A 16,876-nucleotide genomic window follows, 5' to 3' on the forward strand; every position below is an offset into this window, starting at 1 on the left:
GACATGCTCACACAGCGATACTAGCCTTAGCACCATTCTGTTGTACAAGTATTCTCAGAATACTGGGCTAGAACTTTTAGGATACCTTGCAGGAACTACTGCAAACCTGGAGAAGAATCCCAAGGAAGGTGATCCTATAAAAATCGAAATGAAGGGGAGTGCAATGCCTAAAAACAACGCTTCTTTAAGCATACACAAACTTGTCCCAAGTGACAGTGCGCTCTACTTCTGCGCTGCTAGTCAACACAGTGCTGCATCCTCTCTCTGGTCTGAACAAAAACCCGTCTGATAACTCACTACCCACCAGCTCAGCTCCTACCTTATTGTCTAACTGAGAAACGGCAGTGAATAGATATTTGTCTCTTTTGCTTTCTACTGATCTTGTTAGACTTCTACTCCCATCATAATGTGAACTGCATGTCCTCCAGGAGACACATACACTGTCAAAATATGTTGAAACAACTAATATTTTACAGGTCTTTCTTCTTTGACTGTTGTTACATTGTAAAGAAAAAGTTAAAACTTACAACTATGAATTAACACACGAAAGATGTGTCAACAAAAACATAGTAAACCAGCTTGTTTCATATGAGTAAACGAAAAGAGTCAGCAAGTACTCATCATGTTTGGGAGCGCCTTCAGTACTGTTGGGAAAGCATTTCCAGTGACTAAATTAAGGTACATGAGAGAAATCCTAGAGACAGCACAGCAAAAAATTACCTATGTGTACATGTTTTTGTTTACTAGCATTTTAACTCAACAACCCTAGGCTACATGTACATGTATGCTTCCATTGTTCTTCTAATGTAAAAATAGTTAGCCATGAAGGTGTAGGTGTTTAAAAATGTAGCATACAATACATGACATCACACCAGAGGAAGGCAGAGCGCCGAAACGCATCTGTGTGAATAAATGGTGATGGATAAGGTGATGGCTTATGCATAGTGCGGCCTATCTCTTGTTTTCAATCACACCAGAGGTCTCACCAGAGGATACTTCCTGTTCTCAGGTCCTCTCTCACAAGCAGGAGAGGCTCATGTGTCATATTTTACTGCACATGCAGTTCATGACGGAGCTGGAGCTTTGACACCTCACGCCATAAGCAACATGAGTGTGGGTTATGTCATTGCCCTCACACTGCTCTGGTTCATGGGTGAATATCAAATAATTGTTTATACTTTTAGAATCTCATCATGATGACATACCTGTTTTTGTTTAAATTGATTTTGTTCTTCACACTTCACAGGTTCTGTTTTGAGTTCAGTGGTCAACCAAACTCCTAGAAATCTTTTCACGAAGCAAGAGGGTTCAATGAAGATCCTCTGTCAACATAACTACTCAAGCTACAATCGCATTTTCTGGTACCGACAAAACCAGAACAGAGAAATGACTTTACTGGCCTATCTCACTGTAACATCACCAAACTATGAAGACAAGTCCAAGAGCAATATTGAGCTGCTTGGGGACGCCAGCACTGATAAAAATAACTCCATTGAAATCAGCAGTCTTTCAGCACAAGACAGCGCTCTGTATTATTGTGCTGCTAGTACACAGCAGAATAATGTCCCTATCAGCACAGCAAAAACCCCTCACATGGCACTCTTTAGTTTCATACACACACCTGTTTGCAGCAGCCGGCTTTTGGCATTATGCCAAGAAAGACTGTGAGATAACTTTGTGACAATTAGTAGCACAATTCAGACTGTGTATATTGATCCTTACGTAACAGTACGCTTCAGTAAGATATCAATATAAACTTTTGAGAATTCATCAAATACAGACATAACAAATGAAACTGGCAATTAACCCAGTTGTGTTTTTAATGGCTAAAATATATCCCTTCAGATTCATATATTTTACTTTAAATTGTATGTATTCCTAATTTTAAACCCACATTATTAAAAGCCTTCCACTGCTTCTTTCTACCTCTTTAGTGTTATAGGCTGATCATTTTTACAGATCACAAATTTAACAAACATTATACTTTCATTTTTCCTCTTGGAAATAGTTGAATATGTACATCCCATAATTACTACTCAGTCGCAAAATTGCATGCTACTGTATGCATAAGAAATCAACAATTGAAAACGCCAAAAATAGATGTTCACAAAAGAAAGTGGAGGGAAAAATATTCAGATGGCATATCAGCAGAGGGCGCACACTCACAGCATGGTTCTGTAAAGCTAGATGTACCGTGTAGAACATATCTGAGAACAGTGTGATCTTCTGACTGAGAACATGGCAGCATTCCACTACATCACCATCGCCACCCTACTGTTCCATTTGTACGGTAATATCCCATAATATTGACTATGGATAGATTGTTGATGTTGAATGTACTCAGGGTCACATAATAATGTCTTCATCTAATTTCTCTCTTTCGACAGGTTCCAGTCTTGGAGAAGAAGTCAAGCAATTCCCTCCAATTGTGTTTAAAAACGGAGGGGAGTTTGAGACACTGCCATGCTTGCACACATATTCATCCTATTACTATATTCTGTGGTATAAACAATCTCAGGATGGTGGATTGAAGTTCTTGGGATACATAGGAACGTCTGCTACCCTAGAACCTGAATTCCAGAAAACGGACAAAATAACTATGGATGGAAATGGCAAAGCAAACAGTTATGGCAATTTAACCATAGCTAGACTAGAAGGAAGTGACAGTGCTGTGTACTACTGTGCAGCAAGTGAGCACAGTGCTACAACCCAGCCCTGGTTTGAACAAAAACCCTCCTTCTCATCTCTCTCATGTCTCTCAGTTCACTCACTACCCAGCGTGTTTAGTCACACCTTCTGTACCTCTCAAATTTGATACCGTTTGGAGTAAATGTCCCCACATGGAATGGTCACTCAGTCTTCTTGAAAGTCAGTCGATCTTTTTCATTATGAAAAAGTGTTATTCTCCTACATCTACAATAATACTGACAATACTTTTTTTTAGGTGACTCCTCTTTCAACTGACATCATTATTGAACTCTTTCATGATGATGTCACCTCTTGTCTTCTAAGTTCTCTGTTCATCTGCACACCAGTTACTCCCGTGGGTTAACAACATGATACATGTACTTCTCATCCAACTGGCTATGCTCACCATTTGGGTAGCAGGTATGCACTTACAGCTGAGTCATTTTACAAGCGTCTGTTTGTTGTGTTTTTACTGAAGATTAACATGTCCTGCATCTATTTCCACAGCATTGTCTGACAGCCAACAAGCTCATCAAGTTCCCCGTGATCTTTTAACACAAGATGGTTCTGTTCAGCTCAACTGCAGTCATAGTATAACCAGCTATGACACAATTTTGTGGTACCGACAAGTGGAAGGAGATCCAGCATTACAACTTATTGGATATGTGTATGTTTCGTCCACAAAGATGGAAATGACCGGAAAAAACTTCAGTGTGACGGGTGATGGGAGGAATCATGCGTTCCTCCATCTAAATGAACTCAAACCGTCTGATTCAGCTGTGTACTTCTGTGCTGCTAGTTATGCACAGTGCATCTCTTTGCTCCTCCCCACTACAAAAACTACAGTATTGCTTTGTCCTGAATGTCAGTCAAGTGGCTATTTCATAGCTTTTAAAGGGTTCTACAAGCCTTCTTGAAAGTCAGTCTACGAGTCAGTATTTTTATTGTGAAAAGTGCACATATTTCTATCTAACACTAGCAATATGTTTCAGGGGCACAAGTCATGTTTTGTGTGTATTTTAGCCTTTAGCTTGAGGATCTTTAAGTGATGACACTGTAGAATGTACTGTATAGACATGTACTGTACAAAATCCAAGAAGTGCACAGATACTGTATAGGCATTTCATGTTTTAAGAATGTCAGTGTAGTTGTTGCCAGTGTCAATTTTAATAAACCAAACTGCTTACTCTACTTTAGGAATTGTGGCCAACTGATGTATCAATATCTCACAAGAGGGCACTATGTTTCCACATTCCTCTGTCTGTGCTTCTCATTTCTGTCTGTTGTGGTGTTAACCACACTCCAAGAAAACCTTTTTACTAACAAAGAGGATTCAGTGAAAATCTTCTGTCAACATAACTACTCAACATACTATAGATACATACAACAGACTACAGTATTATTTTGTTGGTTTACAGACAAACCCAGAACAGAGAACAAGAGTTTGCAGAACTGTTGAAGTGGCATATCAGCAGAGGGCGCACATTCCACAGCATGGTTCTGTAAAGCTAGATGTACCGTGTAGAACATATCTGAGAACAGTGTGATCTTTTGACTGAGAACATGGCAGCATTCCACTACATCACTATCACCACCCTATTGATCCATCTGTACGGTAATATCCCATAATATTGACTATGGAAACACTGTTGATGTTGAATGTAATGTCAAGGTCACTAAATAATGTCTTTATTTGATTTCCCTGTTTTAACAGATTCTGCTCTTGGGAACGAAGTCAAGCAATTCCCTTCCATTGTGTTTAAGAACCAGAAGGAGTCTGAGACACTGACATGTTCGCACACATATTCATACAATACAATTCTGTGGTATAAACAATCTCAGGGAGGTGGACTAAAGTTCTTGGGATACCTTGTAGGAACGTCTGCCACCGTCGAACCTGAATTCCAAACGGCAAAGAAAATAAGCATGAATGGGACTGGTAATGCAAAGAGTTTTGGCAATTTAACCATAGACAGACTGGAAGGAAGTGACAGTGCTGTGTATTACTGTGCAGCAAGTGAGCACAGTGCTACAACCCAGCCCTGGTTTGAACAAAAACCCTCTCCCTCCTCTCCCTCCTCTCCCTCCTCTCTCCCTCCTCTCTCTTAGCTCACTTACTAGCCAGTGTATGGTCACACATTCTATTCCTTACATCACATGATCACTGTTTCGCAATGGTCAATTATGATTTGTAAGCTACTCTAGCATTCTTGGTCAGTGATCTTCTTTTATTGTGTAAAAGTGTAAATGCTTCTACATCTAATATTGACAATATTTTCAGGGGCACAAGTCATGTGTTTTCTGTGCATTTTAGCATTTAACTTGACCATTGAGTGTTGACACTTTAGAATGTGCTGCAGTGTCCATACTTGTGTCCACTGATCCCATCCCAACTCGGTCCTCCACTCTCCCACTTGTTTCCTGTCATTCCTCACTGTCCGGTATCAATAAAAAAGGCAAAAGCCCCCCAAAATACTACAAAAAGGAAAGACGGGGAGTGGTTTACCTACTGGTGACTCAACAGAAGCACTTCCTCCATTTGTACTGGGTGTCTTTGGTGTCATTCATGTCATCAGCTCTCATGTATCAACATGATACGAGGCCTCCTCATCCACCTGACCTGACTCTAATCCCACTATGGGTTAAAGGTAGAAGACTTTATTTTCAACAAAAGCATTGTGTTATTCTTTTTCTCCGTGTCAAACTGGATTTTTTTGTATATTTTATAAACGTGGTATTCATTCCTTTGAACAGGACAACGTTTTGATGTTCACCAGAGTCCTTCTGAGTTTTTAAAACTCCCAGGAAGCAACGTGTCAATGAACTGCCAACACCAAATTAAAGACTACAGAGTTATATTATGGTATAAGCACACTGTTTCTGCTCTTGATCTCATTGGATATGTGTCCTACACTGCTGCAACAATGGAAAAGTCATATAATAAAAGCCTCAAGGTGTCTGGGGATGGAAGTAAAAACAGCGATCTTTATTTCCTGACACCGATCCAATCTGAAGACAGCGCTGTGTATTTCTGCGCTGCAAGCAAAGCACAGTGCTACAGGTCTCCTCTCCACATTACAATAACACCACCAGTGTTTGACACCTGCGTTAAACCACTGTAACGGTCCCTAAATGAAACTAGAGCATTATCTAATAGATTAAACCACACAGGGTGACAATGGGCAGTTATCCAAGGGACACACACAACTGATGGCATGAGTGACATACACATTTAAAACAAAATAAGGTAACACTTTACGATAAGGGTACATGAATTCTCTTGAATTCATGCATGAATTAATGCATGAATCATGCATTAATTCATCCCTGAATATATCATTAATCATTATGACTTAACATGAATTCACTGATTGTCATTAATGAATTCATGCATAAACAGCTCATCATCTTAAGCATTAAGTACGGTTGGCACATCATCATGAATCATGATTAATTAAGCATGGTCATGATGACTTTTTGCCGGACAAAATCATGGACATCACCGTCATGGAGAAAAAAGAAAAGTAATACCACATGAATTCATGTTAACCAAATGTTATGAATTATCAATTCATTAACTCATGCATTAATTATACATGAACATCTCATTAATTAACATGAATTCATTGTCTTTCATTAATGACATCAGGTATGGACAACAAATCATCCTGAGCATTAGGTACAGTGGGTAAATCATTAAGAATAATGATCAATTACACATGATAATGTTGATTTCTTGGTTTTTGAAAAATGTGGAACCAAGTTCAGCAAAGATCAAACAGCTATAGATTATGAAATACTTACAGTAACTAGCATATCTGTTTGGAAGATCACCAAGCTATGAATGTAAGTTCCACACAAATAGTTTGGCATTATGCAACAATAGAAAACTCATGTGAGAAATACATGTACCTGTTACTTAGAAGTTTTTGGAGGCTATAGAGTTTCAGGTTTGATCCTTATATTTCAGTCAGCTTCGATACTATCAGTTTACTGTACATTGTATCACATTTATCAGTAAACCTCCAACAATGTGGGGAATACATGACTAATGAAGCTTCATATGGACTTCACTGGCCACTAATACAGACAGACACATAGACATGTATGTCATGTTTAGGTCTAACGGCTAAAGTACAGTATGTCCTCTCATATACATATCAGTTTATATTGTACTGTATGCATTCCTAATTTTGATTAAAACCTACATTCTTCCATACCCTGTGTAGTCACTATAATAATCCCAAATACTTATTCTTATCTAATAAACCTTACACTGTTCTTTTCCCTCCAGGAAATAGTTGGTTATTCATACTCCATAACTTCAACTCAGTCGCAAAATTGCATGCTATTGTAAGGATCCCAATTCTCAGGCTGATGACATTTCTTTCAATCATAATGTGGACTCTTGATTAGCTATGAAAAATACAGCAACTTCGAGTAACCTTTTACCTTTTCACATGAGAAACTAGCTTGGAAGCAAGAAATGTAAATACAATGTATTTGTCTTCACTGATACCCACTGAGGAACACAATGGTCTCTGTCCCACAGACAATGTAAATGCAGTGTACGTTGTGATGTTGTATTTGATTAGCACAGAAGGAAACAATGGTACTCAGTCTCACCCATAGCATCCCCCATGTGATCCCTAAAGGAATAACCCTTAACCTGTCGACCTCCAAACATGTGACTACTCTCAAATGTCCTTAACCTGTCACAAACTGGGTAACCTATAAAAGGGAAATCAACACATTATTCTGGGAGTTATTCTGTTGTTCAGATGCTCCCACACCGCAGGTGTGTAGTCTTCAATCCTCTGAGCTGGTAATGTGTTTTCATTCTCTGACTGTTTTGTACAATAGCCTAAGTAATTCTTTTAACCTGTTGAAGTAACTTTCTCACTATGCATTTAGATGTACTTCTGTAGTGTGTTGGATGAATAACTTGCACCTGTCCAATAAATTGTTAAACTCTGACCCGCATGGCTTTCTTGCGGCAATTAGATATCCTTTGGGTTACGGTGAGCCACAAGGAACGGCTAGGATTAGTTCTCGTGGCCGTACAGGCTAATCAAGTGGAGGTGGCATGCTATTAGAAGAACTGACCATTGTATTATACTGTGATGGGTCGCTGGTTTTATTATAGTAGTCTGGGATTAGGCATCTAGAACCTTAGCACACCGTGAACCCTCTGTAGCTTTGGTAAGATGTTTATTTCCAGGTGAGCATAGCGACCCAGGTCAGCACTGTAGCCTCTGAGCGGTCCACAACTAGGATCATTACTTGTGCTTGGTACCTCTCGAATTAACCGGCCGAGGAGGACCTGCGCAACACCATCCCCGGAGAAAACGAGTCTAATTAGCAATTGTGATGGAAAGCACTCATAGTATGAATTGACGTTCATATTGCAATATTTTGGGCGTCTGCCTACCGTGTATAGTAATAGCACTCTGTAACAGAAACTTTTCCATATTTAGCGAGGTCAGAAATGATTAGGTTTACAGGGGTTCTTAATCCATTGATATTTTCAACAGTGCGCGGATGCTTCACGAATTTCCTTCGACCGCTTTCTGTTCCCTCATTGGTTCAGAAAAGTGACGTCATTACACTATGCATAAAAAACAACAGTTGTAAATTCTGAAAAAAAGATATTTGCAGAACATTTTGAAAAATAAAATGCTCATTTGGCATATCAGCAGAGGGCGCACATTCCCAACATGGTTCTGTAAGATGTACCGTGTAGAACATATCTGAGAACAGGGTGATCTTTTGACTGAGAACATGGCAGCATTCCACTACATCACCATCGCCACCCTACTGTTCCATTTGTACGGTAATATCCCATAATATTGACTATGGAGACACTGTTGATGTTGAATGTAAAGTCAAGTTCACTTGATAATGTCTTCATCTAATTTCTCTTTTATAACAGGTTCTGGTTTTGGAGATGAAGTCAAGCAATTCTTTCCAGATGTGTTTCAAAGCAGAGGGGAGTCTGAGACACTACCTTGCTTGCACACGTATTCAACTTATATCTACATTCTGTGGTATAAACAATCTCAGGATGGTGGATTCAAGTTGTTGGGATACTTTACAGGCTCGACACCTACTGTAGAACCTGATTTCCAGAAAGCGGGCAAAATAACCATGAATGGGACTGGTAATGCAAAGAGTTATGGCAATTTAACCATAAACAGACTGGAAGGAAGTGACAGTGCTGTGTATTACTGTGCAGCAAGTGAGCACAGTGCTACAACCCAGCCCTGGTTTGAACAAAAACCCTCTCCCTCCTCTCCCTCCTCTCTCTCTCAGTTACCCAGTGTATGGTCACACATTCTATTACTGTAAGCTCATTTTTAATTCAGAAAGGAGTACATGTCCTTACATGACATGGTCACTGTTTCGCAATGGTGAATTTGTATTTTAGCATTCTTGGTCAGTGATCTTTTTTTTATTGTGAAAAAGTGTAAATGCTTCCACATCAAATACTGTCAATATTTTCAGGGGCACAAGTCATGTGTTTTCTGTGTATTTAAACATGCATGTCATATCTTCAAAATTTCAGTTTCAATTTTATTGTAACAACAGGTTGCAGTCCCTGCATCTTTAGGAAACATGGCCGAATGATTTATCAACATCTCACAAGAGGGCACTGTGTTTCCACATTCCTCTGTCAGTGCTCCTCATTTCTGACGCCTGTTGTGGAGTTAATGCACTCCTAATGACTCATGTCAGACTCCAGGTCCTGTTCATAGTAATGCCACAGTATTAAATATGCTATATGAGTACAGATTTCATCATAACACATTGTGCTCACTAGGGGGCAAAAGGCTCAGAGATTTGTATGTGAGGTGTTATTGCTGTTATTACTTTATGAATCTATATTTCATCATTAATAGAATAACTGACATAATATCATTACATATGTTTATCACCTAGAAGGTCCTAGATCTTCTCTCTTATAGCTTTAATGTGCATTCAATGGTTTGAAGGGTGTTGCACAATGACAAGGTCCTGTGGTTTATTTTAGCCTAGGTGATTCCTCTTTCAAGTGACATCATTATCAAACTATTTCATGATGATGTCACCTCTTGCCTTCTAGGTTCTCTGTAGTCTGGCAATCACCATACTAAGCTCAGTCTTTTAAGATTGAACATTAGCATGGAGAGGCTGCGCTTTGTTTCTATTGCACAAGAGGCGTGATCAATGGGCATCGTTCAAATGACTCAGTATGCTTGGATAGTCCTTCAACCAATCAGACCAACGATCCGGTGAGTCTTTTCGATAAGCTAGTTTCTGATTGGAGCCAAAGGTTCTAGCTGGGCACAGAGGAAATAGATGTGCAGGTCTCCAGCTTGAGCTGTTAGGCGAAATCCAAATTCGCCGGAAGTTCAGGCAGGGTTCACCCAGCCTAAGTTCTCTGTTCATCTGCACACCAGTTACTCCCGTGGGTTAACAACATGATACATGTACTTCTCATCCAACTGGCCACGCTCACCATTTGGGTAGCAGGTATTCGTTATATACTTACAGCTGAGTTATTTTACAAGTGTCTGTTTGTTGTGCTTTTACTGAAGATTAACATGTCCTGCATCTATTTCCACAGCATTGTCTGACAGCCAACAAGCTCATCAAGTTCCACGTGATCTTTTAACACAACCCGGAGGTTCTGTTCAGCTCAACTGCAGTCATAGTATAACCAGCTATGACACAATGTTGTGGTACCAACAACTGGAAGGAGATCCAGCATTACAACTTATTGGATATGTGTATTATTCGTCCCCAACGATGGAAATGTCCGGAAAAAACTTCAGTGTGACGGGTGATGGGAGGAATCATGCGTTCCTCCATCTAAATGAACTCAAACCGGCTGACTCTGCTGTGTACTTCTGTGCTGCTAGTTATGCACAGTGCATCTCTTTGCTCCTCCCCACTACAAAAACTACAGTATTGCTTTATCCTGAATGTCAGTCAAGTGGCTATTTCATAGCTTTTAAAGGGTTTACTCTAGCCTTCTTGAAGGTCAGTCTACAAGTCTATTTTTATTGTGAAAAGTGTAAATATTTCTATCTAACACTAGCAATATGTTTCAGGGGCACAAGTCATGTTTTGTGTGTATTTTAGCCTTTAGCTTGAGGATCTTTAAGTGATGACACTGTAGAATGTATAGACATGTAAAATCCAAGAAGTATACAGATACTGTATAGGCATTTCATGTTTTCAGAATTTCAATGTAGTTGTTGCCAGTGTCAATTTTAATAGGCAGATGCTATTTGCACCCAGGGTGCAAATTATGAACATTAGGCCTACTATTTACACCCGGGGTGTCTATAATGGCAGATGCTATTTGCACCCGGTATTTGTAAATAGCGATCACTGTTACACTGTTATTCATGCATAGGGCAAATAGCCATTGTTGCTATTTACACCCAGGTGTCCATAGTCAGTAATACTATTTACACCCAGATGTCCATAGTCAATAATACTATTTTGTTGTTACGTCACAGGGTGTAAATAGCTCAGCTATGTGGTCAAGGCTATTTGCAAGGGTGCAAATAGACACTCACATACTATTTACACCCGGGTGCAAATAATCAACAATACTATTTACACCCGGGTGCAAATAATCCACAATACTATTTACACCCGGGTGCAAATAATCAACATTACTGTTTACACCCGGGTGTGTCTAATCAACAATGCTATTTACACCCGATGTCTAACATCCATGTAGGCTACTTGTACACTGTCAATAGGCCTGTAGGCTATTTACCAGCTCTACAGTTTTTAGCTGTTTCGCCATGTCTGGGTAACTTACAATATATGGAAGTGATTATACAAATATTAGGCTGATGAGTGGTCATGTGGTAGCTTGATCAAAGGCAAGCTAGTTCAGAGAGTTATTTTCTGAGTTGTCTTCAAGGCAGCGCTGCCACTGTTGACTTAAACTTCTACTCAACTGTACAAAATTGAAATAAAACTAGTTTATCTTTGACAGGTTCAAAAAGCACAAGCTCTTATTTGCCGCGAGGTAACGTCATCTAAGAAAAGAGAGAGTCGTTCGTACTATGAAAAAAAAGGCGTCGCCTATGCAGAGATTCAAACCATGAACCCCTGGACCGAAGTCCGATCACATAGGCCTACCCACTACACTACAGCCCGTTCTGTAAAAGCGGGAGATATTGCATTTAAATTGTGATTGCTAGGTAACTGTAAACAAACTAATAGATCGCATTTCTTGATATCGCTGACAAACGGACGGTTTTACCCGTTCACTGAGCAAACTTTGTGGAAATTTAGCACCACTTTCCCATCTAAAATATTGTTTTAATAATCCTAAATTGTTAGATTTAGGACTTAGATAGGACATCTCCTGCCAAGATGGTCCGTTTCTTTTGTTGTTACGTCACAGGGTGTAAATAGCTCAGCTATGGGGCCTAGGCTATTTGCCCCCGGGGTGCAAATAGACACTCCGATTTTAATAACTGCTTACTCTACTTTAGGAATTGTGGCCAACTGATGTACAGTATCAATATCTCACAAGAGGGCACTATGTTTCCACATTCCTCTGTCAGTGCTTCTCATTTCTGTCTGTTGTGGAGTTAACCACACTCCAAGAAAACTTTTTACTAACAAAGAGGATTCAGTGAAAATCTTTTGTCAACATAACTACTCAACATACTATAGATACATACAACAGACTACAGGTTTTTGGTGTTTTTTTGGTTTACAGACAAACCCAGAACAGAGAACGAGAGTTTGCAAAACTGTTCAGGTGGCATATCAGCAGAGGGCGCACATTCACAGCATGGTTCTGTAAAGCTAGATGTACCGTGTAGAACATATCGGAGAACAGGGTGATCTTTTGACTGAGAACATGGCAGCATTCCACTACATCACTATCGCCATCCTATTGTTCCATTTGTATGGTAATATCCCATAATATTGACTATGGATAGACTGTTGATGTTGAATGTACTCAGGGTCACATGATAATATATTTATCTAATGTCTCTCTTTCAACAGGTTCTGGTCTTGGAGAAGAAGTCAAGCAATTCCCTCCAATTGTGTTTAAAAACGGAGGGGAGTTTGAGACACTGCCATGCTTGCACACATATTCATCCTATAACTATATTCTGTGGTATAAACAATCTAAGGATGGTGAGCTGACGTTCTTGGGATACTTTGCAGTAATGACTCCCACTGTAGAAACGGAATTCCAGACCAAAATTACCATGAATGGGACTGGCAGAGCAAACAGTTATGGCAATTTAACCATAAACAGACTGGAAGGAAGTGACAGTGCTGTGTACTACTGTGCAGCTAGTGAGCACAGTGCTACAACCCAGCCCTGGTTTGAACAAAAACCCTCTCCCTCATCTCTCTCAGTTACCCAGTGTATGGTCACACATTCTATTAAGCTCATGTTTAATTCAGATAGGAGTACATGTCCTCACATGACATGGTCACTGTTTCGCAATGGTGAATTCCTACTTTAGCATTCTTGGTCAGTGATCTTTTTTTTTTATTGTGAAATAGTGTAAATGCTTCTACATCAAATACTGGCAATATTTTCAGGGGCACAAGTCATGTGTTTTCTCTGTATTTGCATTTACATGTAGCTTGAGGATGAATCAATATTGACACTTAAGAACGTGTAGACATGTACACAAATCTATATATATAAAAAATATGCACGGAGATATGCATTTCATATCTTCAAAAATGTTTTGTAACAACAGGTTGCAGTCCCTGCATCTTTAGGAAACATGGCCGAATGATTTATCAACATCTCACAAGAGGGCACTGTGTTTCCACATTCCTCTGTCAGTGCTCCTCATTTCTGACGCCTGTTGTGGAGTTAATGCACTCCTAATGACTCATGTCAGACTCCAGGTCCTGTTCATAGTAATGCCACAGTATTAAATATGCTATGAGTGCAGACTTCATCATAACACATTGTGCTCACTAGGGGGCAAAAGGCTCAGGGATTTGTATGTGAGGTGTTATTGCTGTTATTACTTTATGAGCGTATGTTCCATCATTAATAGAATAACTGACATAATATCATTACATATGTTTATCACCTAGAAGGTCCTAGATCTTCTCTCTATAGCTTTAATGTGCATTCAATGGTTTGAAGGGTGCTGCACAATGACAAGGTCCTGTGGTTTATTTTAGCCTAGGTGATTCCTCTTTCAAGTGACATCATTATCAAACTTTTTCATGATGATGATGTCACCTCTTGCCTTCTAAGTTCTCTGTAGTCTGGCAATCACCATACTACTGTAAGCTCAGTCTTTTAAGATGGAACATTAGCATGGAGAGTCTGCGCTTTGTTTCTATTGCACGAGAGGTGTGATCAATGGGCATCGTTCAAATGAGTCAGTATGCTTGGATAGTCCTTAAACCAATCAGACCAACGATCCGGTGAGTCTTTTCGATAAGCTAGTTTCTGATTGGAGCCAAAGGTTCTAGCAGGGCACAGAGGAAATAGATGTGCAGGTCTCCAGCTTGAGCTGTTAGGCGAAATCCAAATTCGCCGGAAGTTCAGGCAGGGTTCACCCAGCCTAAGTTCTCTGTTCATCTGCACACCAGTTACTCCCGTGGGTTAACAACATGATACATGTACTTCTCATCCAACTGGCCACGCTCACCATCTGGGTAGCAGGTATTATATACTTACAGCTGAGTCATTTTACAAGCGTCTGTTTGTTGTGTTTTTACTGAAGATTAACATGTCCTGCATCTATTTCCACAGCATTGTCTGACAGCCAACAAGCTCATCAAGTTCCACGTGATCTTTTAACACAACCCGGAGGTTCTGTTCAGCTCAACTGCAGTCATAGTATAACCAGCTATGACACAATTTTGTGGTACCAACAACTGGAAGGAGATCCAGCATTAAATCTTATTGGATATGTGCGTTTTGATTCCCCAAAAATGGAAATGTCCGGAAAAAATTTCAGTGTGACGGGCGATGGGAGAAATAATGCATCCCTCCATCTAAATGAACTCAAACCAGCTGATTCTGCTGTGTACTTCTGTGCTGCTAGTTATGCACAGTGCATCTCTTTGCTCCTCCCCTCTACAAAAACCGACACTCTCAAAGGTGTCCAAAACACTATCATATTCATACTGCACCACTAACAGTACGGAGTAAGGCTGGGAAACTGAGTCCAGTTTAGCATCGACTTTAGCATCGGCTCTGTGTGTATAAATGTGTATAAAGTTTATTCTTCTCGTTCTCTCTATCTATCTGTTCTCTCTCTGGTTCCCTTCCTCGTTCTGCTCCATCTCCTCATCGTTCTTCTTTGTCCCTCTGTTCTGCAGCGTTCCAGTTCAGCAACAACATGGCAGCACCTCACATCACCAGCTTCTCTTTACTGCTATGGATTATGGGTATTTTTCATGTGTTGAAATCCTTTGCTTTGGGGAAAAACACGTTTATTTTCATCTTATTTTCAGAACTTCTTCAATATTCTGACCATTGCATCTCAACTCTTTACAGATTCTGCAATGACAACCAGTGTGAGCCAAAGCCCTCCTGACATGTTTAAGAACCGAGAGGATTCTGCTGAGTTCCAATGCTCACACAACATCTCAAGCTATAACGTAATCCTGTGGTATCAACAACCCCAGGCCGGAGGAATGATATTACTCGGATATGTCTATAGGCTAAATAAAAACACAGAGGAAACATTTAAACAGAAAATTGAACTCAAAGGGAGTTCTGGGGTAAACGATGACAGCTTCATCACCTTAAAGAACCTCTCTTCAGATGACAATGCTTTGTATTTTTGTGCAGCAAGTGTGCACAGTGCCATACATCCTGTGCTGTCTTCACAAAAACTGATTTCTATCAGCCATGACAGATGATCTTTACCATCGCCACACTGCTTACGATGTTGTGGGCTTAATGATTCTATACGTTTACATGGCTGGCTTGGAATTATTCCCTGCAAATGATGTTGTAAAACATTGAAATGTATTTGTCTCTCCCACTTGCTTCTTGTAATTCTTCACTGTCCTGTGTCAAAATGTCCCAAAAAAAAACACCAAAGAAAGAAGAGGACGGGGAGTGGTTTAATAACTGGTGACTCAACAAAGCACTTCCTCCATTTGTACTGGGTGTCTTTGGTGTCATTCATGTCAGCAGCTCTCAAGTATCAACATGATACGAGGCCTCCTCATCCACCTGACTCTAATCCCACTATGGGTTAAAGGTATCAGACTTTATTCTCAAGAAAAGCATTGTGTCAATGTTTTCTCCACGTCATAGTTGATTTACTTATTCTTTCTGTATCGTTTTTGAACTTGTGATTCATTCCATTCAACAGGACAAAGTTATAATGTTCAACAGAGTCCTCCTGAGTTTTTAAAACCCCAAGGAAGCAATGCATCAATGAGCTGCCAACACCAAATTCAAGACTACTACATGATTTTATGGTACAGACAAACTGCTAAAGTCTCTGGTCTTGATCTCATTGGACATGTGTACTACTCCGCTGTAACTATGGAAAAGTCATATAAAGAACTCCTCGAGGTGATTGGGGATGGAAGTAAACACAGCGATCTTAATTTCCTGAAACCGATCCAATCTGAAGACAGCGCTGTGTATTTCTGCGCTGCAAGCAAATCACAGTGCTACAGCAGGTCTCCTCTCCACCTTACAATAACTCCAGCAGTGTTTAACACCTGCGTTAAGCCACTGTAACAGTCCCTAAATGAAACTAACATCCAATTAAATCACATAGGGTGTCAATGGACAGTTATCTAAGGGACACACAGAACTGATCGCATGAGTGACATACACATTTTTTAAATTAATATTCTTTTTGTTCTTAACACTTGACATGTTGTGTTTTGAGTTCAGTGGTCAACAAAGCTCCACTAAATCTCTTCTGGAACCAATAGAAGTTCAGCAAAGATCAAATAATATTCGGTAAAATACTTAACTAGCATATCTGTTTGGAAGATCACCTAGTATGAATGTAAGTTCCACACAAACAGTTTGGCATTATACAAAAAAACACTGTGAGAAATACCTGTTTCACAATTACTCTGTCACTATAATATAGAGTTTCAGGTTTGATCCTTATATTTCAGTAAGCTTCAGTACAGCAGTTTATATTGTATCACATCAGTAAACCTTAAACAATGTGGTGAATATAAGTCGAATAGATGG

General features: G+C 39.8%; 2 gene segments (V, D, J or C); both read left to right on the top strand.

Annotated features, from left to right (window-relative positions):
* The first annotated feature begins 985 nt into the window (after positions 1–985).
* LOC134067713 (T cell receptor beta variable 12-5-like) lies at positions 986–2,232 on the top strand. The segment is given in 2 exon segments: positions 986–1,153; positions 1,247–2,232. Coding segments are annotated over 2 exon segments (468 nt in total).
* Positions 2,233–10,082: 7,850 nt separating this feature from the next.
* LOC134068044 (T cell receptor alpha variable 23/delta variable 6-like) lies at positions 10,083–12,508 on the top strand. The segment is given in 3 exon segments: positions 10,083–10,200; positions 10,295–10,710; positions 12,422–12,508. Coding segments are annotated over 3 exon segments (555 nt in total).
* The last annotated feature ends 4,368 nt before the right edge of the window (positions 12,509–16,876 follow it).

Source organism: Sardina pilchardus, chromosome 20 (assembly GCF_963854185.1).
Source record: "Sardina pilchardus chromosome 20, fSarPil1.1, whole genome shotgun sequence".
Lineage (NCBI taxonomy): Eukaryota > Metazoa > Chordata > Actinopteri > Clupeiformes > Clupeidae > Sardina > Sardina pilchardus.